Source organism: Asterias rubens, chromosome 9 (assembly GCF_902459465.1).
Source record: "Asterias rubens chromosome 9, eAstRub1.3, whole genome shotgun sequence".
NCBI lineage: Eukaryota > Metazoa > Echinodermata > Asteroidea > Forcipulatida > Asteriidae > Asterias > Asterias rubens.
The window spans coordinates 7,566,067-7,592,398 of record NC_047070.1 but is presented as its reverse complement, the minus strand read 5'-3'; the positions used below and the strand labels follow the sequence as shown (position 1 = coordinate 7,592,398).

At 39.0% G+C, this 26,332-nt stretch overlaps 1 protein-coding gene across 1 annotated transcript in view; it reads left to right on the top strand.

Moving 5' to 3' along the window:
- LOC117295077 overlaps positions 1–26,332 on the top strand; it is a gene marked incomplete at its 3' end in the record, with an annotated part of 49,834 nt that overhangs the window by 6,692 nt on the left and 16,810 nt on the right. The window contains 9 exon segments of the mRNA XM_033777647.1: positions 6,549–6,585; positions 7,452–7,618; positions 8,695–8,814; positions 10,624–10,792; positions 14,395–14,532; positions 15,873–16,048; positions 17,495–17,629; positions 19,575–19,719; positions 21,709–21,786. Coding sequence (XP_033633538.1) covers positions 6,549–6,585; positions 7,452–7,618; positions 8,695–8,814; positions 10,624–10,792; positions 14,395–14,532; positions 15,873–16,048; positions 17,495–17,629; positions 19,575–19,719; positions 21,709–21,786 — 1,165 coding nt within the window.

Genomic DNA, 26,332 nt, shown 5'->3' with positions numbered 1-26,332 from the left:
AAGGAAGAAATTTCATGCTAAGCAAATTGTTGTGCTTAGCAGCTCTATGAAATTGGGCCCTGTTTATTTCTGCTTAGCAGAGAATTATTTAGCAATATATTCTAGTTAAGTAGCTCTATGAAATTGGGACTCTGGTTCATCCTCCAACCAGAGTGTTGAGCACGAAACCAGGCTTGTTGTTTGTTCTCACTCATTATGGCTACTCATGCTATCACGCTAAGAAGATGTAGAACAAAGAGGCATTCTTCCAAGTCACTTTGTCCACGTATGCTGCATCTCTTTGTAACCTCTTGCCTGGTGCATTTCCGGTCTCAATTATATTATTTTTCAAATTAATTGTCAAAAATGTCCTCACGTTCTTCCAGGGGAAATGCCATTTATTAACACGGTTTCCGATGTCATGAGAGACCGTTGCTCTATCTACGGGCAAGCCAAACCTGTTGCCGGTTTTTTTTTTGCCACCAGAAAAGATCGATATTTTCCCCTTCAAAATTTGATGAGAGCAAGCTGAATCTGACTGTTCTCGCGTAGCCACGCTATAAAATAGACCGATGTTTTGGGCCGATGTGCCCTTGGGTTTTTATCTAAAATAGGTCCTGCATTCTGATTTACTAATGAGCTGTAATAATCGGTACAGTCATGAGACAATGACGTGTACAAAGGGGTTTATTGATGAGGGAATGTAGGTGACGGGGGAGGGGGGAGTTTAAAGGAGATGACATGGAAAATGTGGGTGTAGGCCTAGTCACGAAGGTATTGCGTTGGTGTATTGCAAGCTTCGTTGGCCATTTTGTGTTTATATTAGATATGGTGTCAGTTATCAGTAATTAGTAAATTTGTTCCAATGCTTTTATTCATTGCAATAATGCACATAATAATGTTGAAATTACCCAAGTTAATACGGTAGCATGAGATATGGAATATTATTTTGTGCACAATGATTCAATAATAATCGGCAGATAAATGACAACATTTAGATGTTAGGTGAAGCAGAATGCTTTTGTACTCATGTATGACAAATATATAACAAGGGAAGATGGTGGATGACTTTTTATTAGGTTTGGGTCAATTCGTGTATACATCCAAACCAAGCGGTGCACTCATTTAGTGACCACCATGGGCCCAATTTCATAAAGCTGAGGATACTGCCTGACAAATTTCTTTTCTAAGCAAACATTGAGTGGGGCTTGCAGCTTCGTCACCATTTACTCTCTACGTCGTTAACCCCCCTTTAATGAAAACACTTCTTACTATAATAAGGGGAAGTCGACATCAAAACAAGGTTGTATTTGACAGTCTCAATCGTCACAATGTTTGCCTTCCATATTATTGACAGTATGACCTGACACGCAACCTCTGGTCATTATCGGTCACATTGGTTGAGATGATTATGGGGCTGGGGCAGTCACTTTGGTCGTCGTCTGATCGTCACCGGTTAATGTGTACAAGAATCTTTGTGTTAATTTGCTTTGGGTTTTAATTATGCTTGCGTTAGTTTCACGTTATTGCTGTTCGCTGCAAGACTGGGTGGTTTGCGATTTGCCTTTCTTCGCAAAACTGTCGCGACAGTTTTGCGAAGAAAGGCAAATCGTGTTGTGCAAAAATTCATCGTCGGATCTGTGTGTGTTAAAATCAAAGTGTATAATTTTGATATGTTTTTTGGGGGGTAAGCTTTCGATTATTTTAATCCTATATAAATGTAGACGGACACAATATAACTTACATCTGAAAATTTCTTTTCAAAAGTTGCGGTTTTTTTTAAGTTTTTTTTTTTTAAACTGTGATTTACAATTCATCACTGCAATAACATGTCTTTCTGAAAGTTTGTATATACTCAGCGCCTTGAGTACCTCGTTTAGTAGATACGTGCGCTATATAAGACTTCGATACTACTATTACTATTATTATTATACCGCGTTACTCGGAAGTGAAATGTTTCCCAAACTGCTTTATGCTGTTAAACGCTGTTGTAAGCTTATACCCAAATGTTTTTTATTGCCATTAATTTTAAAAAGACAGGTTTTAGTGGATTTTTTTTCCACTGGTGCTGCAGCAAAATTTGAATCTTAACTATCGGTTTTGTACAGAGTGCCGTCATTGAGCAAGCTATTTTTAAGTTCACCATGTTGCCATTACGTTCGGTACAAAGTACCTGTTTACGAATGAGTAAAATATCCAACTGTATAGTTTGAGGGCGTACTATGGGTTGAATTTAGCATGTCATCAATTAGCTTCTAAAGGGGGATTGTGACATTCAAATCATAATTGCGCGGGTGAGAAATGAGCCAGTTACCATGCAGGGCTATGACAGGCGACCACAATAAAAGACATTTAGTGCTCGTTTGTTTACTGCGTTTTCAAGAGAAGTGAAAAACTAGCCGGCACTTATCATCGATTTTTCATGGAAAAACGGTTCGGTAAAGTGGGTTTTACTGCCTTTGACTGGAGTGTACATTGACGTCAACAAAATAATATAACAATAGACTGCTGTGAAAAAACAAATGGTTAACGAGGATGGTTGACGTAGGCCAGTTCTCTTACACCCACAGGTTGTAATCCGAATTGTGGAATCATGAATGTATTAAAGTTTCTCTTTGTTTCTATTCCTGTAAGGTTTCTTTTCCCCGCTAAAACCACATTCCTTTGAAGGGAATCATTTCTCAAAAAAATGTTTAACATGATCAACAGCTACAGTGCTTCTTACCCCAAAAGAGTATTGGTCATACATTTCGGAGCATCTACCCTCCCTTTTTGATATTGAGACCTATGACTTTGGTCAACATATTATTGCCATCGCAAATTAATGGCACACTATTTGTGAACCGATTGCAAATTGCGTTGCAATTTACACAAACACATCATGGTGTTAATTAGTAACGGGGAAGACAATGCCCCCATCATTGCTTGTTGCTGCCTGAACGGCGAGCTACGGCGAGCAGCGTCATGGAGCAACATATTGCCATGGTAACCGTAAGCGTTCACCGTTGCCAATGACAACACCGCGATGTTGTTGTTTTCTCTACTAGCAAGCGATGGCCATTTTGCGGATTTCAGACTCGATAAGGAAATCGTCCCACCACGCTTATTGTGCGTTGCAAGTGTAAATATAGCATCCATGTATTAATTAAAATGTAATTAGTCGACCAATAATGCGTGTGTTAGAATAATTACCCTATAATTATTATTTGGGTGCTGCACCACAATTTGCAACGGTCTGATTGGCCTTTAACCTTTTCATATTAAATGCATTGTGACAAAAATAACAATTTTGTCAAACGTGTGGACATGTACAATACAATACTTCGAAGAATACCTTGGTTTAGAACGGGTTATGACCCGTTGTTTCTTGTTCAGCACATCTTTGTATCTACACATTTTTGGGGCACATCCATTGGGTCTCTGTTTTCTATTGGCACATTGCGTTCTTGTTGCACCGACTGATAGGTCATTGGCCACTAACCTTCTAGTTTAACCTTCAAGGCTGCAAGAAGGAGCAACCCACTTGTATATGACTCTAACTGACCATTATTTTGTTTATTTCTGCGACTAATTACTTTGGATGGAGGTTCGTTAATATCTAACTATTGGTTCGTTACGCTTCTACCAATAGCTCTGTATTAGTTTGCGGCAGTATCTTTTGTTTGAAATGCTGGCAGCAGAGTCATTCGGTTAATTTAGAAAGGGTTTTGTCGTTTTGAGTAGAAATGACTGCTTGTGAGAAAATGTCTCTGCCAAAACCCGTGAAGAGTTACTGGTTATTTTGTTTTTTCTATATGCTAAGTTTAGAAAAATTCTAGCAGGGAGCATGCTTGCAAACAGAATTGGGCCCTTGATCACTGCCCAGTGTAGATCCTGCGCGTGTCCTGTTTTATAGAGACGCTTAAGCCACGCAGAAAGCATAATGGGTTCCCTATGGAGGATCAAAAGTGGACAACGCAATATTACCAAAAAAAATTATAGTGGAAAATGAGAAATTACTTTCAAGTGTAACAATTTTTTCACAAAATTCATTTTCTGCCAGCAGAAATTTGGAATTTACTTTTTGCCAGTGACTGGCGGTCAAAAAGTAGACAACCCAAATTTCAAAATTTCTACTAGTTTGGATTTTACTTTTTGGACCAAACCAAATTTCAAAATTTGTACTAGCAGAATTTTGGATTTTACTTTTTGGACCAAACCAAAATTCTGCTAGTACAAATTTTGAAATTTGGTTTGGTCCAAAAAGTAAAATCAAAGTTTCTACTAGTAGAAATTTTGAAATTTGGTTTTGTACAAAAACTTAAATCCAAAATTCTGCTAGTAGAAATTTTGAATTTTGGTTTGGTCCAAAAAGTAAAATCAAAAATTCTGCTAGTACAAATTTGGAAATTTGGGTTGTATACTTTCCGACTGCCAGTCACTGGCAAAAAGTAATTCCAAATTTGGTTTGGTCCAAAAAGTAACATCAAAATTTCTACTAGTAGAATTTTGGAAATTTGGTTTGGTCTACTTTCCGACCGCCAGTCACTGGCAAAAAGTAAATTCTAAATTTCTGCTAGCAGAAAATGAACATTTTGAAAAAATGGTTTTACTTGAAAGTAAATTCTCATTTTCTACTACCACAAAATTGGAAAGTTGCGTTGTCCACGTTTGGTCCTCCATAGTTCCCCCATCTCAAAACCCCACTCCACATCTCACAATTCTCCCTCACTCCACTTGGCCACGCAGAAATGCCACTGTTCAATAATGCCAATTTCTGATAAAGATTGATACCCCATACCTGTCGCTAGATGTTTGTTAATTCGATATACGGTGTTGAATGTGTGTTCAGCAACGTACCAAGTTAGACCATGAGTCCAAGTTAAACAAATTAAAATTAATGATGGATGACTTTGCTGACCTGTGGCCGGCCGGCTGAGTGCAAAAGTACACTCGCTTTTTGTGTATAGTAGTTTTTGTTAGTTAGGCCTAAGTCTACAATTATAATTATAAATGGTCGTTATTTACAGTTGTTGTATTTTGTATGATGGCAACAAAACTAGGCGAAAAGTCAGCATGCAACCCATTTCCGTTTTAAAGACACAGGAGCCTTTTCTGTTGGTAGTCGCTAAATAATTTTGGGCATAAAAAACTTATTTGGTAACGAGCAATATGTAGAGCTGTTGATAGTGTAACACATTGTGAGAAACAACTCCCTCTGAAGTAAAGTTGTTTTTCGAGGGAGAAGTAATTTCTCACTCTGGTATTTTAATCGAATTCGAGACCTCAGCTGAGGTTTCGAAATCAAGCATCTGTAGGGTGCAAAAGGTTTTTTCTTCCATCATTATCTCGCAACTTTGACGACCAAATTGAGTTCAAATAATACACATTGGAGTTTTATGCAAATGTTGAGCTGGGCTTTGACAATCAAAGGTGTCCAGTGCCTTTCAGGCAATCTATCTCTCTAAATGACAAACTTCAATCTTTTCGTTTTTAAAATTCCTTATTTTTATACCAAAAACAACACTCATTCAAAAACCCTAAGCCGAGATGGTCAAACAATCTGGACCAAATAAACGCAACCACTGTTCAGCTTGAAGGGCGACCTCTATTGGTAGCCATTATACATCACAAATGCCTACCAACAGAGGTCGCCCTTGTGGCATCTGCGAGCTGTAAACATAAACGTGCTGGGTGATAATTTAACTTCACGATCGAGGTAACTCTGTCCTAATTTACTCTTAGTTCAAAACATTGAAGTTAATCAGAAGATCATGTGAAATCATTGCAAGTTGTTAGTGTTTATGGCAGTATGTTTCGTGTTTATTTAGTTGCGTCTAAATGCTAGTATCTCTATATGTACGGGGCATGATATGCGTACTCCAGTTAATTGGACATTCTACGCTTACAAGGCTAGCGCAAAAATTCGGCGCTTGCACGTAAGCGGGGAATCGTGATTGTAAACGCAGAATTCGGCGGTAAGCAGAGCCATGAAAATGAGCCCAGATAATGGCAACAATCGTGCTCAAAATACCCGCCTGTCAGACAAAAATTCCACCACTAACCAAACATAAACCAAACTGCTCATTAGCATAGTCAGTGCATACTTGTGGCGTGTCATGGTGTTTGATCAGCAGAGTGTGGGTTCGAAGTTCGGTCGTTACACTTGCTATGTACACTTGAGGAGGTAGTGCTTTCTGTTCTGCCGGCCAGGCTTCGGACTGATGATAGCCAAGCCTACATACATTACGTATGGACTGTAAAAGGGGTAACCCTGTTTCAGCCCCAGGAGTAGGTGGCAACAGCCTCTGGAAAAAAATAGTTGTAGCCCACACCTTGAAGTGGCCTTCAGCCCTTGTGTGTCTGGCGACTTGCATAATTTATACAAAAAATAAAAAAATAAAATACGAGGAAACCCACATTTTGGACGTGTTCGCACACATCTTGTATTGTGATATATGTTGGAACCCTATTAAGATAAGAGAACTTGGATTCTATTTTAAGCACTAGTGTGGAGTGCTGCATGTATTTCTAGTTTGCGTTATTTATGATTGTTGAACTAAAATGCTCAAAATTCTCTTTCCATGCAGGTTGGCTTGCTGGGCTTGTTTGTGTGGGACACACAGGGTAAGTCAAACCTTTGTCTTGGACCATCTTAATTCTAAGGGACATGTCACCTGGGACAATTTGCAGGCAACCAGTTCTAGGCAAACTCCAAGGAAGGGCATTCACGTTTCAATACTCATATATTTGTCTGGCTAGTTGTAAGACGATGTTGTAAGATGGTGGGTTTTGGTCCTCATATATATCTCACAAATATGTCATTTTCGTAAAGTAATGCAGCTCCGTACATCAAACAAAAGTCCTTTGAAAAATTTCCAACCCAGAAATGGACCCTGATTTCTAAGATGCACTGTGGTATAGAGGATGTGACCTCTGACGTCACTCAAGAACCATAACATGATTCGTGCGCATACCACCGGGCAAAACCTTTGTGTTTTGGTAGCCAGCTAGAAAGTGTATGCAATCTTACCATGACCACGCGTCTTTTTGCCCGGCAAAACATGACGTACAGTGTTTTGTCAACAGAGGGCGGTTTGAATGTAAACGTAGGTCACATCGTCTTTACTCATGTATGAACAAATCAGAGGCATATTACTCGGGTGGGATTCGAAACCCACAACGTTTGCAATTCTAGAACAGTGTCTACAACTAGACAGAACTCGGGTAGGTGCTGAGTATACAGTGCTAACACACATCGGTCTATATGGGTAAAAAAAAAAAAATGAAATTTCTTTATACCCGATGCAAATTTAACATCTATTAAACTACTCAATTTATTATGTATTTCTTAGTTGTTTATACTAAGAACTACATTCATGTCTCCATACACAAAATAACAAATAATCTGCCGAGGTGCTAATTTTGCTGATGATTTATCTCATCGCTTGACTGTCGTTTGAATAATTATTTGTTGTTTATGATCTCATCAGGGCAAAGCTGCACCACTAAGGCAGAATGTGAGCCCAACGTAGTGTGTGAGCTGGTAACGTGGTTCTGCAATGGGAGCACTCCCGTCGCAACGACCGCAGCACCCACTGTGGATCCACTCACCCTGCCTTGCTGTCAGCACCTCGGCTCCTGTGGGGATGACGTCATTGTAAGTAGACTCAAAGGCCGAGTCACACACTGCAGCGATAATGAAAACGATAACGATCACGAGGTATAAAGAGAGCGCATTATATTGGTTGAAATTGCTCCACGCAGAATACGCACAGAATACGCACAGGCTCATTCAACCAATAGAGTGTGTTCTCTTTGCGTCGTGATCGTTATCGTTTTCGTTATTGCTGCAGTGTGACTCGGCCAGAAAGCTGTATTCCCATTGGACTTTTTTGTGGTTAAAGCACTGCGACTTTTCTATAGAATGACAAAATTGAATCTGATTGGGACGCATGGTAAGCTGACCTGTCAACTTACCGAGATCGTGGAAGACTTCTGCACAGCTACAATAACTTAACTGGTGCTGTGTGAACACACCGCGACCGAACTGAAAAAGGCAATGCATACATCGCGGAATATTAGTCCAGGTGGGAACGCACGATAGAATTACACCAGAGTCAGTCCCGGTAACTTTCTGCGTGGCCGCGGAAAAAAAAGTATTTTGGGAACCACCTAAAAACAGGCAGAACCTAGGGCCACTTACATAACGCAAGTGGAAAACAATTCTGCTTACCGAGGTACCAGTCACAGCAATGGTAACTGTGGTGTGATCTGGCTGGTGACCTTTTTTTTGCTAAGCAAAATTTTGTTGTGCTAAGCAAGTTTGTGTGCTTACATGCTTTATGAAAATGGACCTAGCTTTAAGAAAATGATTTTAACTCTATAAAGGTGAGCTTTCATCAGTTACACAGCTAGTTCAGAGTTTGTTTTGCGAAGCATCCTTTAAGCAGAGAATGATGACAGTAAGCACAAAATGCCTCAGGAGCGGCACCATGAAATAGAGATCTTAAAAAACTGCTTAATGGGTGCCATATTTGTTCTGCTAACTGTAGCAAGTTTAGTATAGCCAAGTAAATTAGGCAGCCAGTTTGCCCGTCATTGTGGATTTACATAAATACCTCATTCATTTGCTTCGACAGTTTTAGCTGGATTGTTAGTTCTTGATAATGCTTAAGCTCATAAATTAGTAAAAAAAATAATTAAAACATGTTTTTCTTTTCATATTTTGATCAGGTGGCTGGCTGGGTTGCGGTTCGTAACACCTCCGTGACGATTGACAACGTTGACTACTCCGTAGAATGGCTCGACACCTTCATCACCGAGGGAAATGCTACTTTACCGGCAGTCATCAAGGTAACTTAAACCTGCTTGTGTCCCCCCCTTCCCCCAAAGAAATAAACACATACTATTTTATTGAATGGAACAAAGAGAAACAAATGATTCTGACATTGTGTGTTTGTTTGCTTAGATGATCTTACCATCAAGGGAACTCGGCAAGCTCCCACAAAGGGATATAATCACCAAGCTGGCAATAAGCAGTCTCTCTCATACAAATATTGGTTTAACGTCTATGATTATGAATTGCACAAATCAAGAAATTGTTATCCAGTAACAAGATGTCAATACTTATTCTAATCACTGTGAAATCAGTGGTTAGCTTGGTAGGATTCAAACCCACAACCTTGTGATCGCAAGTCCTGCAGTCTAAACCACTGGACAATGGTAACCGGGTGAAACAACCCACGCGGTGTTCGGGTTTGCGTATTGATATCTTTCCTCGCCTTCTACCTCTAGGACCCCGGTTCAAATCATGCCAGGGGGCACTACAGAGATTGGAGGTTTCAATCCCTACCTGACTGCCTGGGTTTTCCATGGAAAAACTTCTCCGGGGTTTTCCTCCCGTACTACAACTGAAACTTTCTTTCTTGTCTTCTCCCCATCGGGTTCTTGGATAGAACAGTAGATCAGTTTCGCTTTGCTGAGAGTCCTTGGCTTCACAACAAAAATAAATTAAACAAAACGTGTTTTTGCCACATTGCTGTTCTCCTATAAATATTCTTCAAAAAAATTAGTTGGTTTTAAAATTAGTTTGGTATTCTAATGAACACTGAATCAAATTCCACCTTCAAAAAACAAAAATAAATTAAACAAAACGTGTTTTTGCCACATTGCTGTTCTCCTATAAATATTCTTCAAAAAAATTAGTTGGTTTTAAAATTAGTTTGGTATTCTAATGAACACTGAATCAAATTCCACCTCCAGAAAAAAAAAAAAATTAAACAAAATGTGTTTTTGCCACATTGCTGTTTTCCTATAAATATTCTTCAAAAAATTAGTTGGTTTTAAAAATAGTTTGGTATTCTAATGAACACTGAATCAAATTCCACCTCCAGAAAAAAAAAAAAATTAAACAAAATGTGTTTTTGCCACATTGTTGTTTTCCTATAAATATTCTTCAAAAAAATTAGTTGGTTTTAAAAATAGTTTGGTATTCTATGAACACTGAATCAAATTCCACCTCCAGAAAAAAAAAAATAAAGTAAATACATAAATAAATGAAATAAAAGTAAGGATTGACACTAAAGGTCCCTGTAGTTGTTGTTGTGGAGCGTACACAGATCAATCATTGTCGTAGGGTGAAACTAAATCGTAGTGGATTCGAAGGCTTTATGACGTGTTGGATTTCTGAATGCTCCAGAAACAATCCAAGGAATTCCAGACACACATTTAATTTAAATTTTTCAAAGCAATAATGAACCACAAGGGTTAACTGACTGGGTTGTCTTTAAATAATTGGGGATTGAACAAAGAAAATTGACTAAAGGGGGATTTGAACCAACAACCTCTGGATTAACGTGCCAGCCCTCTATCAACTGAGGTTCATGTATGTGGCCCATGTCGGCGGTCTCCCTATTTTTTCAGTATCTTTGTTTGGGGGGTGCCAGTCGGAAGCCGTACAACTGTTTGCTGTGTATCCAGGGATCACACCCAAGTTTAAGATTAATTGATTTTTGAGTTCAGCAAAAATACTTATACAATATCTCCAATAACACATTGGACTAAATAATTTATCTCAGGGGTAAATGGGTATGCTATATCAAATCTGGTTACTAATATTACATCCACATATCTAACTATTAAAATTTGTTCTCTCCTTGATAGTCTGCTTATGTTGGATCTTTGAGCACCCTGAGGAAGGTGGCCATGGAATTTCCATCTCAGATGTTCGTTGCAGAGCCAACCAACAGCTGCACCGTGGACGGTGAACCCAAGTGGCCGGAGTGGTATCAAGTTACAATCAACGTGATGGCAGACCTCAACATGGACAGCAGTAGGTGTTTTTTATTTATTTAAAAAAATATTTGTTTTTGCAATTCACTGATGAAATTCATTGATGTACGCGTTTAGAAGTGCATACGGCTTGCCTACAAAATGCCACTTTCATAGCAACAAAGGGGTTATTCAATACGGTCTATACCCTTGTTTAGGGATGAATTCAAACTTAAACAAGTGGTAACTCGGGGCCATATTAAGAATCACCCGAGGTATTACAGGGTAAATACAACCTTGCATACGAACAATAGAGTCATGAATATCCGTCTGCACTTGGTCGTGGATGGATGACCGCCGGATACAAAGAGCAATCTAAAGCCCCTTTCACACGAGCGCTGCAAACGCGGGTCCCTGGTTAAGGGCGCCAGCCGTCTGTCACCTTTACCGCGTGCGATTTTTTTAGCGAGCATTCACACGACACACACACACACACACACGTAAACATACGTCCCTCGTTTGGGTAGGCCTACTGCATGGACAAAAGTCTACAAGCAAGAGGCTTGAGTTAAAACAAAAACCTTACAGTTAAAAGGAATAAAATAAATCAATTTCATTGAAATCAGTTAAGTCACATAAAATGTAGAATATTTTAAAAACATTTGCGATAACGTAACTCTCATCCCGTCGGCCGGCGGGAAGGGGGTTACGTTTTCGAAGCTAAAAAAAGAAAAACACAAAATTCCACGATTCAAATAGCTTTTTGGACGTTAAAAATACTACATTGTTGAATGGAAATGTTTTTTAGATATGAAATTATTGATGAGACATACCAAATAATGAATTAAAACATCGAAAAGCTTAGCCAAATGACGTATTCTGCTTGCGATTGAACGATGTTTTTGCTTCAAGGTTTGACCTTGTCTTGAAATGCAGCGATCCAGCAACGTCGAGTCATGATCGAGTCGAAGAAAAACACAAAATTCCATGATTCAAATAGATTTTTGGACGTTAAAAACGCTACATTGTTGAATGAAAATGTTTTTTAGATATGAAATTATTGATGAGACATAACAAATGGTGAATTAAAACATCGAAAAGCTTTGCCAAATGACGTTCTGCTTCCGTTTGAACAATGTTTTTGCTTCAAGGTTTGGGCTGGTCTAGCATCCGGCCACAAAACCCACCAGCCAAATGGATCGTAGTCCAGCGTTGAGCAGATATACATGTACCTGTATGTACATGTACATATGCATGCTATAGTTCGCCCATTTCTTCCTCCATAGTTCTTCACGTGTCAACGCAGCGGTCCCTCATTACGATCGCAGGCATTCGGTTCAGACGATGGCTCCCCGTGATTATAACATCGATGCGATTTTTTGGAGGAGGTCTCAATCTGTGTTATGAACAACACGGGACCCAGGTAATTTCGTAACATACATAGCATTCACACGACGTGGATTTGCGATTTCATAACATCGATGTTATGAAATCGCACGGGACCCTCGTTTGCAGCGCTCGTGTGAATGGGCCTTAACAAAAGGCCAGATTTGCGTGTGGGATTACGTCAGCAAGGGATTATCGGATTAGTGACAGGCTCCAATAAACGTTCTGCTGATCCATTAACAAATTATGATTATGAACGATAAGCCCAAATATTGTTGTTTATAAGTCTCGAATCAATCTTGTCTACCAAGGTATTTTATAGTTCATTTTTTAGGCGATCAAAATCGGACCATGAACCGCAAGTTTACCTATTAAAACAAACCATGTATTATTGCAGATCGTCGTGTTCATGATCATCGTGCGTCATTGAAGATATGGTCCATACACCATCCGATTCCTCCAAACTGAATACACCACTAACGTACATGCATTACTTTGGATATTTTACTCTCTGGGTTCACAAGGCTGAAGACGGACGAAATAACTTAGCGTTTTTTTTAATGTTTATAAGTATGGCCTACTGATTTTTTTTTTTTTTACACAAATGGTCTACATGTACTTCTAAAAAAGCGTTAAGATGTTTGATAATAAGGAGCCGCTTTTTTCAACATGGTTTGTAAATAGTGATGAAAAAGTGTCAATCTGTTTGTCATACACAGACCATTTTGCTATTTGATGTATTGATTAAAGTAAATGAGTAACAGAATGTTTTTTGGTTAACTATTTAAGTTTTAGTGATTTAGCATTTTGATCGGAAAAGAAACAACCAAACAAACATAAGCAAGCAATTGGACCCATCCTGGTTCGTTTTTCTTCATTGAAGATTCTGTAAACCTTAACATCTCGTAATTTTTCACTATTTGCAGGGAAAAAATACATAACTTCATACCTTATTTGAAATATAAGTTTCTCTATAACTTCTCACAGCGCAAGTTTTGGCTTCCTTGAGGTATTCAATGTTTCTAAAGAAACCAATGGAACACAAACTCCACTTATCTATTGTTGAACAATATCAATTACGGATTACCCAAGCCTCTGCCAAACCGCAGTGCGGCCGGCGGCGATATCAAAGAAGTAAACTTGGCTCTCTGTGGCTGCCGGAGTGATGTTCATTGACCTGTAGATAATGAGCTCATTATGGCCCGACTTCCTTTTGCCTTGCAATACCCCGGGGAAATGAAGATTTACCCTGAGTTACCGATTGTTTTATTTTGAATTCGCCCCTAACTTAGCCTTTGGGATTTCCTTGGCAACTATCAGACTCCAAGTTTGGGTTGCTGAGTCATGGGGTGTGGTTTTGAATCCGGATCATGACTCTTGTTTTCTTGAGCAAGACACTCGCCTATCACTGCTTCTCATCATTCAGGGGTATATGGGTACTTGTGAAGGCGGAAAGGAACCCATGACCCCTCACAACAAGAATAGGTGTATATTAATGACTGCTATACCATCAGCATCAATCACTTGTTTAAAGGGATTTTACACGTTTGGTAATTACTCAAAATATATATTAGCATAAAACCTTACTTGGTAACGAGCAACAGAGAGCTGTTGATAGTATAAAACATTGTGAGAAATGACTCCCTCTGAAATAACGAAGTTTTTGAGAAAGCGGTAACTTCTCACACAAATTATAGCTAGGCACAGCAAAGTAGTGCTTACATGCAAAAACAAAACCAGCCCAAAAAAGCCTTGTAACATGTGCCATTTACAACTGACATTTTGCTTATACTGGCTAGGAAGAAAGTTGTTAAAGGCTGTGGACACTATTGGTAATTACTCAAAATAATTATCATCATAAAACCTTTCTTGATTACAAGTAATGGGGAGAGGTTGATAGTATAAAACATTGTGAGAAACGGCTCCCTCTAAAGTGACGTAGTTTTTGAGAAAGAAGTAATTTTCCCTGAATTTGATTTCGAGACCTCAGATTTAGAACTTGAGGTCTCGAAATCAACCGTCTAAACGCACACAACTTCGTGTGACATGGGTGTTTTTTTCTTTCATTGCAATCTCGCAACCTCGACGACCGATTGAGCTCAAATTTTCATAGACTAATTATTTTATGCATATGTTGAGATACACAAACTGTGAAGACTAGTCTTTGACAATTACCAATAGTGTCCAGTGTCTTTAAACATACCATAAATTGCTAGTGAATATACTTGTGGTGAGATTGTGTGACACATTTTTCTCTTTATTCTTTTTTTTTTTTAGCATTGGTGATTGAAGAACGTCGTGAGAAAGAATGTCTTTGTGACGTCGTGTACGACTGTGTAAATTCAGCTTGTCAAGTCAAGAGCGACAATTTCACCAACAACGCTGCGGATTTAGGCCAGGTTGACTCTGCCCTGGGTAGGTAGTGCAGTATAGATTTACATGTATATCACACACACAATAATTTGCCTTCGCGCTCGCGCTCCTTCACGCTCGCGCTCCTTCGCGCTCGCGCTCCTCTGCGCTCCTTACAACAGTTTAACAAGAGCATGTCTAACAAGTACATGTTAGTGAATGAGGGCAATTTGCAAATTGCTCTCCTTAATTCAATTTCTTGATCAGGAGGGCCTGATTACATCTGTGTCCAATTTCATAACGCTGCCTAGCGGCTTATTTTGTGCTGACTCTGCATTTATTGTGCAATTTTTATTTCATAGCACTGCTAACCGTAAGCACACGAAAAGGCATGCTAACCTTCCGGTGCTTACCGCACGAAAATAAATGACGTCACAATGCAAATCCACGGTAAACAGGCAATATGGCGGCCAAATTTTTTCTGCTAACTTGTGAAATACGCTAAGGCTTTAGCAAATTTTTCTGCTACAGTAAGCATGCAAATTTGGTTACTGTTAAGCAGCTCTATGAAATTGGGCCCTGCTGTTGGTTGACCATTCAGAATAGAAGATTCAAAATTGCTTGAAGTTTAAATGGTTAGTTTTGTGAGGACTGAGCGTGTCGTCACAATACTCAAAGAAACTAAAACCTGTCTGAATGGGTTTTTTAAGAGTGACATCAGTTTCACCTAAAGATATTCCATCAAACCCAGTGGTTATATTTTTAGTGAAAATGATCGGAATAATAATACAAAGCAAAAATAAACATCGGTGATTGGGGGGGGGGGCCCTCAAATGTTATTTTATTGACTTGACAGCTTTTCAGGCAGAATTTTTCTCAGAAGGTTCTAGTATTAACTTTGGGGGTGATCAATCTTACTGTGCCATGTTTTTCTCAGCAAGCCTTACTAACTCTAAACCCCTAGAGTATGTGCTCAAGTAGGGCAGCACAGTGTATGTTGAGTTCTGGGCAGGACCCGCCCAGCGCCGCCCACTGTGGCTAAAGGATGGCTCCTTAGACTGTACTGTAGAGTGTGCACATTGGGTTCGTGCGATTAGCTTCCCCGGGTCGACCCGATCCGCCCCCGAATAGCTTTGACATCATTTCAGGGGCTCACCCGGGTCAGCCCAAAAGACCCTGCTTGTGAAACAGTTTACTTGGGGCTGGCTCGAAGTGCATGATGTCACCACGTTAGGGTAAATGTGATCGTTCGATTAGCTCTTGTCAGGGACTCACCCGCATGAGCACCTCGGGGTCGACACAGGTTAGCTAATCTAACGCACCATATATTTCAAACTGCTCATACTTGTCGACAACATTTTTTTTTGCACTTTGAATTTATTTCCTCTTGGTTATCTTATCAGCTGAAGATGTGGATTTGTTCTGTGTGGAGCCTTTGAATGCCACAAACTACACGGCGTCCTCCTATTTTGCAGTTGGATTCGAACCAGGGAATGCTGGACTTGATACCTGGGAGTTTAACGCCAGTGTGGAGGCTGGTTGGGCCCCCGAACTGGACGACAATGACATGTGGATAAAGGTCTCACTATTCAATCTTCTAAATAATTTATGTATGGTTTAATATTTAGGGCTTTTGCTAACTCCTCCATCATGATATAAACTGCAATTTGTACGTTTTAAATATCTTCATGAAGCCTAGTTCATACTTCCTTTGAATGCGAGTTCACAATAAATAATTCATAGCAGTTCAACTCTGCTCACTTGCGGATATCGCTGCAAAAGGAGAGTTGTGACGTCAAATTCACGTCAAATACGCTTCGCATTTGCATGAAGTATAAACCGGACTTGATTCTTTCCCATTGTTATTGGGTATGTTCCTTTATGGAATAAATCAAGAAATCAAATCAATTAATAAATGCACATCTTTATAATAAAAAAAAACTTCCTTCAGAGCATACTGATTGAAACATTGAGTTGCCACACAACTCGTTTCTTATCCACTGTAATTCACAAAGAAGATAATCTGCCACAGGCCTTAGTGTCAAATCTATCTCACTGAATTTTTAACTAAATTGTGTGTCCACCATGCACAATTTCAAATCACTCTCATGTTACTGTACATGGTGTTACCACAAAGTTAAATAGATTGTATCTACACCATGCCAAGTTTCAAATCCTACTCATGATCATTGGGATCAAAGTTTGTGTCATTGCCTGAACAAATTCCACCCTAACCACTGAAAAGACAAACTTGGGTTTCCACCGGACCAGATTCAATAAGCTGCTAAAGCTTAATATGTAGCAGAATAAAGTTTTGCTTACCAAAATAAGTTTACCAACCAATATACCATCAATCAATCAATCAATCAACATTTATTTTTCATATCGACAATAACAATTGCCCCATCTATGACCGGTGTGCTGCTTATACTTGCTGTGCAGAAAATTAGTCATAAATTTAGGCCCTGTTATGGTTTACTTTTCAAATTGTTATGCAATTTTTCTCCTCTGTTCAAATTCAAATTCGACCCGCAGTGTTTAACGCAGTTGATTCTTTAATGCACAGCCAACACTAGGGTCGAAATTCATAGAGCTGCTTAAGCAGAAAATATTGCTTAAGAATGTTCTGCTTTGCAGAAGCGAGCAGGATACAGTCACAACTGTGACAGTTTGGCTGGTAGCCTTATTCTGGTAAGCACAATTTTGTTGTGCTTAGCTACTTTATGAAATTTGCCCATGTTTTTTATTTTCCATACATATTTATTTTATATGTTAAATTTGTTCTTACAAACTAAACCACTAGGATTCGAACTGCCTCTAGCTACCGGGCAATCTCGGTAGTCTAGTTGGTAAGACACTGCTCTAGAATTGAAAGGTTTGTGGGTTCAAATCTCACCCGAATAACATGCCTGTGATTTTTGTTTACAGGACTCGGGGGGAATTACTAAGGATACAGTACTAACACAGATCGTTGTATTGGTAGAATCAAAATTAACATATTTATTTTGTTTTTGTGTGCGAGTAGATTCACTTACTGGAGGATATGAAAGTGTCTGGGCTCATCATCCAGGGTGTGGGTTTAAACGCTGAGCGTCGGGTCGATCAGTTCAAACTAGAGTATGAAGCATCCGATGGTAGTGGAGTGATTGAAGGAAGTAAGGTAAATTTAAAACGTCGACAAGCAATATGTTAAAGACAGTGGGCACTATTGGTAATTGTCAAAGACCAGTCTTCTCACTTGGTGTATCTCATATACATAAAATAACCAACCTGTGAAAATTTGAGCTCAATCGGTTGTCGAAGTTGCGAGATAATAATGAAAGAAAAAACACCCTTGTCACACGAAGTTGTGTGCTTTCATATACTTGATTTTGAGACCTCAAATTCTTAACTTGAGGTCTCGAAATCAAATTCCTGGAAAATTACTTCTTTCTCGAAAACTACGTCACTTCAGAGGGAGGCGTTTCTCACAATGTTTTATACCATCAACCTCTCCCCATTACTCGTTACCAAGAAAGGTTTTTTTGCTAATAATTTGTTTGAGTAATTACCAATAGTGTCCACTGCCTTTAAACCATAGAGAAATGACCAGGGGAGTAGTTAGATTGTCCCCGCATCAAATGAACAATGATCACCAGTGATTTAAAGGGTCTATGTACTTTTTTCTAACACAAAACACAACGTCCACAGATTTACATTAAACTTACATAGTTTGAAGATAATGATAGTAAGAAAGCTTCTCTTAAAATATGACTTGCTGAGGAGATGTAGTTTAATTTGGGAAGTGAGTAAAACAACATCACAACAATAATTTTTGTCTCAGTTCTAGCATGTAAAAACGTGTCAACCAGTTATGGTGTTATATCATAACTGGTTAATGCGTTTTTACAAACTAAAAGAACTTTTGTCTCACTGAGACAAACATTATTTTGTGCCTAGTTTTACTAATTTTTCAAACACTACAGCACCTCAGTAAGTATTATTTGAAGGGAAGCTTTCTACTATCATCATCTTCAAACCTTGGAAGGTTGTTGTAAATCTGTGGACATTGAAAAAGTACCCGGATCCTTCAACACCCACATTGTTGCTTTTTTTTAGGCAATACTTAGTTGTTCAAAGTATGCGGCACTTTCTAAACAAATTCTGAAAAGAACAAACGTCACGTATTGGAACAAATTTCTTTGTTGGCCACAGCTGGCCATCGATCAGAGATGGTTCGTCGTTTACTTGAAATTCTGTCGGTTTAATACAACTTCTCTCTGAATGTAGGAATCCAAAGGAAATCGTTTTATGATATGAACATTCAATTCCATGGTTACCTGTGGTTTGACAGCAGTGAAATTGTTATCAACCAGGCTGTCGGTTACCATGGCCAGCAATCATTGTATACGAAGGCAAACAGCCCATGGAAGAGCAGCTTGCGTTCACAGTGCATTTTCTAAGGGACAAGCTCGAGGTGGTGGTCTGTAGGTTTTCGTTCTAACTCCTTCTGTGATCTTTTCTCTGTGGTTTAACCAACTTTGCATCGGATGAAGTCTTTTTCAGTTATCCATTTTCAAACTGAATAGCAATGGAGGATGGTGAGTGCTTGGAAGAACTTCAGAGCAGAATGCAATCGGAAGCAGGCCTGATACTCCACAGAGGCAATAAAGATGGTCTTTGCCTTGGTGCCCTTGAGGGTGCCCTTTACCATGGAGAAAAATGCCACACAGTAGAAATTTACAATTTTCTCACAGGGCGCCCTTACCAAGGAGAAAATGTCTTGGTGACCACGCCTTTTCAAAAACGAAGCATACAGGCCTGCGGAAGAATCACTAAAGAAAAACCCAGTTTCTCATCACTGTGTATTATTTTCCTGTATTTTCTTATCAGATTTTTAGTGCAGCTAACTCCTTCCGTGATCTGTTCTCTATGGTTTAGCCAACTACACATCGGATGAAGTCTTTTTCAGTTGGAGAATAGTGGGCTTTGGTGCCCTCACTTTAAAAAAACCAAGAAGATACAGGCCTGCAGAAGAATACAAATAAAAAAGTATTCTTCTGTTACACAAAAAAAAAAAAAACTCATCACTGTGTATGATTTTCCCCTTTTTTTTTTTTAATCAGATTTTCAATGCAGGATCCAGATTGGACACCAAGCTGACCAATTATTTCCCTGCGCCAGTGAAAGCAAATGCAATCAAGATTTCAGTTGTTGAACCGTGTGATCCGTACTATGTGGGGCTACGAGTGCAGCTTATTGGATGTCCGGGTATGTACTGAAATAATTTCCTGCCAAAAATAGTTAAAGACACTGGACACTATTGGTAATTGTCAAAGACCAGTCTTCTCACTTGCTGTATCTCAACATATGCATAAAATAACAAACCTGTCGTAATTAGAGCTCAATCGGTCATCGAAGTTGCGAGATATTAATGAAAGAAAAACATTCTTGTCACACGAAGTTGTGCGCATTCAAACATGTCAGATGCTTGATTTCGAGACCTCAAATTCTAAATCGGAGGTCTCCAAATCAAACTCAATAACAATTACTTCTCTCTCGAAAACTACATTACTTCAGAGGGAGCTATTTCTCACAATGTTTTATACTATTAACCTCTCCCCATTAGGTTTTGTGCTAATAATTGTTTTCAGCAATTACCAATCAAGTGTCCACTGCCTTCAATGGCCTTGGCCCAATTTCATAGCGCTGCTTGGCAACCAATTTTGTGCTTTCTGTACGATTTCAATTTCAAAGCGCTAACTGTAAGTACAAGAAAAGGCATGCTAACCTTCTGGTGCTTACGTCACAATGGGAATCCATGGTAAACACGCAGTATGGCCACCCATACCACCCATTTGTCTGCTAACCTGTGAGCCCTTGCCCCGTCGCAAAATTTTCTGCTACAGTAAGCACAAAACTTTGCCGTTAAGCAGCGCTATGAAATTGGGCCCTGATGTTTCGACCCTAGCAGAGTTTTTCTCAAAGGCTAAATTCGGCATAGTCATTGACAATTTAGAGACCATTTATTTTGTTTATATAACAACGTAGGAGATCCTTATCATTTAAAGGGTTTGATATCTTTTGTAGATTAAAGTTTTTGGCCATGACATGAATTCTTACTCACTGTGAATAAAGATGTGTGTTATATAATTTACTGGAAGTTTCAGCTTCATTAGTCATCACGTCAGTGAAAAAACAAGTGAAAACCACAGAGCAATGTTTTCAGGAGAATCGCGTACATCCATTGTACATGGCTGAAATAATTTTCGTGCCACTGTGATGAAAACTATTTTTGGGTGAAATGTCTGACCTGTTCCTCAAAAAACCACAGCTCCTAAGCAAGCAATATTTTAATGGAAGCTTTCTGCTATCATTATCTTTATGCTGTGAAAGTTTAATGTGAAGTTGTCGACATTTGTGTTTTGTACACAAAGTACCCAACTCCTTTAATTGTATGTTTATTGATCACGCAGCATATTAATATGTGTATTAAGCTCTGTATAGATTCCCAAAGCCACAAGCATATCACTCAGTTGAGTGTCAATTACTCACCAATAGTGTCCAGTGCCTTTAAGGACACAGGGAGTCATGGCAAGCAAAGCATGGATGTGAACCCACAGAACTGGTGTGGCGCATATACACTGGACTCAATACACCTCAACATGGCTGATCTTGTAACTAGGTCCTTCCAAACTAAAAGTTATCCACCTTGTTTTTGTTCAGGAAATGTTTTTGTTTTTGAAAATCTTAAACATCCTCTCAATCCTCTCAGGGCCCAATTTCATAGAGCTGCTGAAGCACAAAAAAAGTAGCTATAAGCACAACAAAATTGTTCTTACCAGAATAAGGTTACCAGCCAAAATACCATGTCACGTGTACCAATTGTGACTGGTATCCAGCTCTTTTCTGCTGAGCAGAAAATTGTTATAAGCAATATTTTCAGCTTAAGCAGCTCTATGAAAAAGTCATGGCTCTGCTTACTGCAAGCGAAGAATTGCCGATTACAGAAGTAGGGAATTTCGCATTTACGTCAAGCGTATTTCATGGGTTAGCAGGGAATATGTGCTTGTGTAATTCTTTGCATACTCCACGCTTCTTGGCATTTTATGCTTCTGCTTAGTAAGTGGAGAAAGGCGATCATAAGTGGAGAATTTGGCGGTAAGCAGAGTCATACAAATGGGCCCAAGTCACATTTTTGTTAGATCATCAAGTACAGGTTTGAGTTTTCATATTTTGGTTTCTAATTCTGTTATTCAGTTTGTGCTAGCGATCCAGACTGTACAAGAGACATCAATGGGATTTGTCTGTCGGCGGAGAACTTCTGCACCTATCATGGTAAGATACTTAAATTCAAGAATCGCACAATGCAGAGTGACATCTTGATCTGGGGTCAATTTTACAAAGAGCTTAGTATATCCGCAAGGATAAAGACATCTGCTACTCAGATCCAGTGATTCCATCGGATACAATGATATCATTGGGGAAAAGTGCACAGTGACATGAGCTTGCAATAGATGCCAAAACAGTACACTCCTACGTATCACGTCCGCCATTGAATTTGACCGCGTATCTCTCTGTGAAATGAATGTAGGCCAAAGGTGAAAGTACACGCCGGCTGGAGGCCGGTCTCTGGCGTTAATCACGGGCCTCGAAGTGTGGCATCAGATGTTCAGGCTAAGATTGATTTTAACTGCAAATCAATCGTAGTTGCTGAGCAAGGATTGATGTCACAATACTAGTCACATGTGGTGATACTGCGACTTGTCATACGATGGATTTTATTGCTCTGTGAAATCGAACCCTGGTCAGGGATTGATCTTTTTCATAGTTCAAAGTTCATAGTTAAATTTATTTCCACTTAAAAACAACAAAACACAACATTGAATGAAAAAAAACATAAGATAAGATAAGATTAGATAAGATAAGAACTTTATTATCCCACACTGGGGAAATTAAAACAACAAACAGATAGATAAAAATATTAATTGTGGAGAAGCTCTCTTAAAAGCAAGCTTGTTGGATGTAGATCCCCTGAATTTGTGTACATACAAACAGATCTATGAAAATAGCAATGTAAAAAATAGACTGAAATAATCGAAGGCACAAAACTATCTCCTTTAAGATTGTGAGCTTTGTGCCGCAAAGAAGAACTTCAAAGCCTAAATGCCAACAGACCTTTATCACGCCGTGGTCATCTTGATTTATGAAAAAAAGTCTTCCGTTTCTGTCCGAAAGTTCTTATTGAGTTTCTGAGTACTATTTGAGTAACGTTTTATCATTTTTGGCTTAACATTTGTACTCAATTTGTTAGCTACATGTAAATGTGTTCCTGAGCTCATGTTCATTTGAAAGTGAAGTCACTCTTGTGGTACATGTTTTTGTTAACCCAAATCATCAAATATTTGTACGTTTTCTCCAGAATCGTCAAATATTTGTACGTTTTATCCTGTATCACTAAATAATTGTCGTTTTCTCCTGAATCACTAAATAATTGTATGTTTTCTCCTAAAATCACAACATATTTGTATGCTTTCTCCTGAATCTTTAAATATTTGTACGTTTTCTCCAAAACCACAAAATATTTGTACCTTTTCTCCTGTTAATCACTTAATATTCGTACGTTTTCTCCAAAATCACTAAATATTTGTACCTTTTCTCCTAAATCACTAAATATTTGTACCTTTTCTCCTGTTAATCACTTAATATTCGTACGTTTTCTCCAAAATCACTAAATATTTTCTCTATTTTCTCCTGAATGATTAACCACGCTTCCTCCAGTATCTCTTTGTTTCCAGTTTGCCTGCACAAATCATATTATCACTTCTACAAACAAATGTAGTTTTTGTCTTTTTATCATGTAATAATTGTTAACTATTCACATTTCATGTAAAATCCTCTTAAAGGCAGTGGACACTATTGGTAATTACTCAAAAAAATTGTTAGTATAAAAACTTACTTGGTAACGAGCAATGGAGAGCTGTTGCTAGTATAAAACATTGTGAGAAATGGCTTCGCTTGAGAGAGAGGTAATTTCACACTAAAATTGTTTGAATTGAACAAGAGATCTCAGCTGAGGTCCCAAATTCAAGGCATCTGAGAGCACACAACGAGGGTGTTTTTTCCCCATTATTATCTCGCAACTTCGACGACCAAATGAGTACAAATTTTCAAAAGTTTGCTATTTTATGCAAATGTTGAGATACTCTAAAGCGACAATACTGGTCTTTGACAATTACCAATAGTGTCCAGTGTCTTGAAGTTCTAGAGTTGTTCTCCAAAAAGGGCTGCTTTGTCTTCACATTGTTTCATCTAGTTTGCTGTTGTCGTCATCGGGGGTTGAATAATGTTTTGTTTCACTCCGTTTTTGTTGTTGTTGCAAATTCTGTATGGAGTATAAATTCTTAATCTAAAGCCTTTTTCACACTTTAGTTATTTCCTGGGAATCTCCTGGGAACTTTACGTCGATCTTTTCACCCTACAAAAACACTCTTGGGAATTTCCCGGAAAATAACTTATTCCCAGGAAATAATTAACCCTGCTCATGGGTAGGGTTAAGGAAGTTAACCTGGGTGAAACTGGGTGAAACGACCATGCATATTCCTTGGAAATAGTACTTCCAGGAGTGACCAAATTGGCATAGTGAGAACGGTTGCTGGGGTGGCAGTGGGTTTGAAAACTCCCATGATTTTCCCAGGAGTTTATTTTCAGGGGAATTGGCTCTGTAGTGTGAAAAGGGCTTAATATTGTCTTTAAGACATAATAATACATGAATAATGAAAATAAATATAATTTTGAGTCAAACAGAATTATAAAATTGAACCTTGGTCAGTCCATAAAATGGTACACTGATGCATCAGCTATTTTTTGAGAGACCCCCAAATTTATAAGAAAATTTCTCAGAGTGAAATGTGACTAGATGACCGGATGTCGGATGGGTGGCATGGTTGGCTTGTCTGAAAGCGCTTGCCTCTCACCAAGGTGACCCTGGTTTGATACCTGGCCAGGGCCCTAAGTGAGTTGAGTTGTGCGTTAGTTCTCTTCGAGGGTTTTCCAGACCATCTGGTTTTTCTGCCTTGGGAAAAAATCACACAATCTGATCTCTGGCTGTGCTCCGTGGTCATAATGGTTTGATGTGGCTGGCAGCCTAAGGCGCCCTTGTATGCCTGCTTCTCGAACACCCTGTAGCCACATCCTTCGCTATTCAGCTCTTAGCTGCGAGTAAGGATGATTAGCCACCCAAATTATAATTATATGTTTCGAATTAAAAAGTGATGTAAATGGCTGCCTCACACAATGCACTAAATACTTGTTCTTTATATGATCGCTGCTGGTAGTAGTGGAGATATTGTGGGTTCAGACAATGAGTCAGTAACTCAAAAACTCAATGACCAATTAAATCGATAACCCATACTCAATAACTCAGCCAAATAACTTCCACAGATAAAAACCAAAAGCAAACAATAGTATGTACAAAGTTGTATTAGTCCAAGCACACATCGGTGTATGGGTAAAAACAAATTATCTATTATATACCATTGCGGTACCTGCTGCCAAAACTAGGATTCGAACTGCCTCTAGCTAACGGGCAACATTGGTAGTCTAGTTGGTGAGACACTTCTCTAGAATTGCAAGGGTCTTGGGTTCGAATCCCACCGGAGTAATATGCCTGTGATATTTTTCACAGGACTCGGGGGAAAGTACTGAGTACAGTGCTAACACACATTGGTGTATGGGTAAAAACCAAAAGTTTTAATATGTATACGAGAAGCACAACTAATAGACTTATTCAAGACTGGGCTACATGTAGATACAAGCCAAATGACCAGTTTTATGGGTGCGTTTGTTTAGCTTCCCTGGGTCGACCCCGGTCGGCCCCGGTACGTTCGAATAGCTTTGGCGGGGCTCACCCGGGTCAGCCCCCAGTGCCCTGCTTGTGGAGTGGGTCACTTGGGGGTGACGTGAGGTGCATGCCGTCACCACGTGAGGGCGATAGTAATCGTTCGATTAGCTCTTGTCCGGGGCTCACCCGAGTGAGCACTGCGGGGTCGACCCAGGGAAGCTTATCGAACGTACCCTATAAGGGGAGCTCACTACTAAATTTTGTCTACTTGCCACACCACACACTCAACTTACATATCCCTTGAGGAGTTTGTTGCAGTCATCGACAGATACAGAAAGTAAGCCAAATTATAAGTTACAAGCAACAAAAAAACTATAAGAATGTATGTTAAGGAGAAAGTGTTGATTTATGAATAGAACCAAATGCGAGTACATTGTAGTCACGACTCACGAATCTACACTTATGCTCAGCTAACAATAAATTGTGTTATTAAAGGATTTGGGTACTTTTTGTAACACAAAACACAATGTCCACAGATTTGCATCAAACTTACACCGTTTGAAGATAATGATAGTAGAAAGCGTACCTTAAAATATTAGTTGCTGAGGTGCTGTAGTTTTTGAGAAATGAGTAAAACAATGTCATGAAAATACGTTTTTAGATGCTAAAATAATTTTCGTCACATGATCACTGAGACGAAAATTATTTTCATGACATTGTTTTATTCATCAGCTTTCTACCATCATTATCTTCAAACTGTGTAAGTTTAAAGGCAGTGGACACTATTGGTAATTACGCAAAATAATTATTAGCATAAAACCTTTCTTGGTTATGAGTAATGGGGAGAGATTGATGGTATAAAACATTGTGAGAAATGGCTCCCTCTGAAGTGGCATAGTTTTCGAGAAAGAAGTAATTTTCCACGAATTTGATTTAAAGACCTCAGATTTAGAACTTGAGGTCTCGAAATCAACCATCTAAACGCACACAACGTCGTGTGACATGGCTGTTTTTTTCTTTCATTTTTATCTCGCAAGTTCG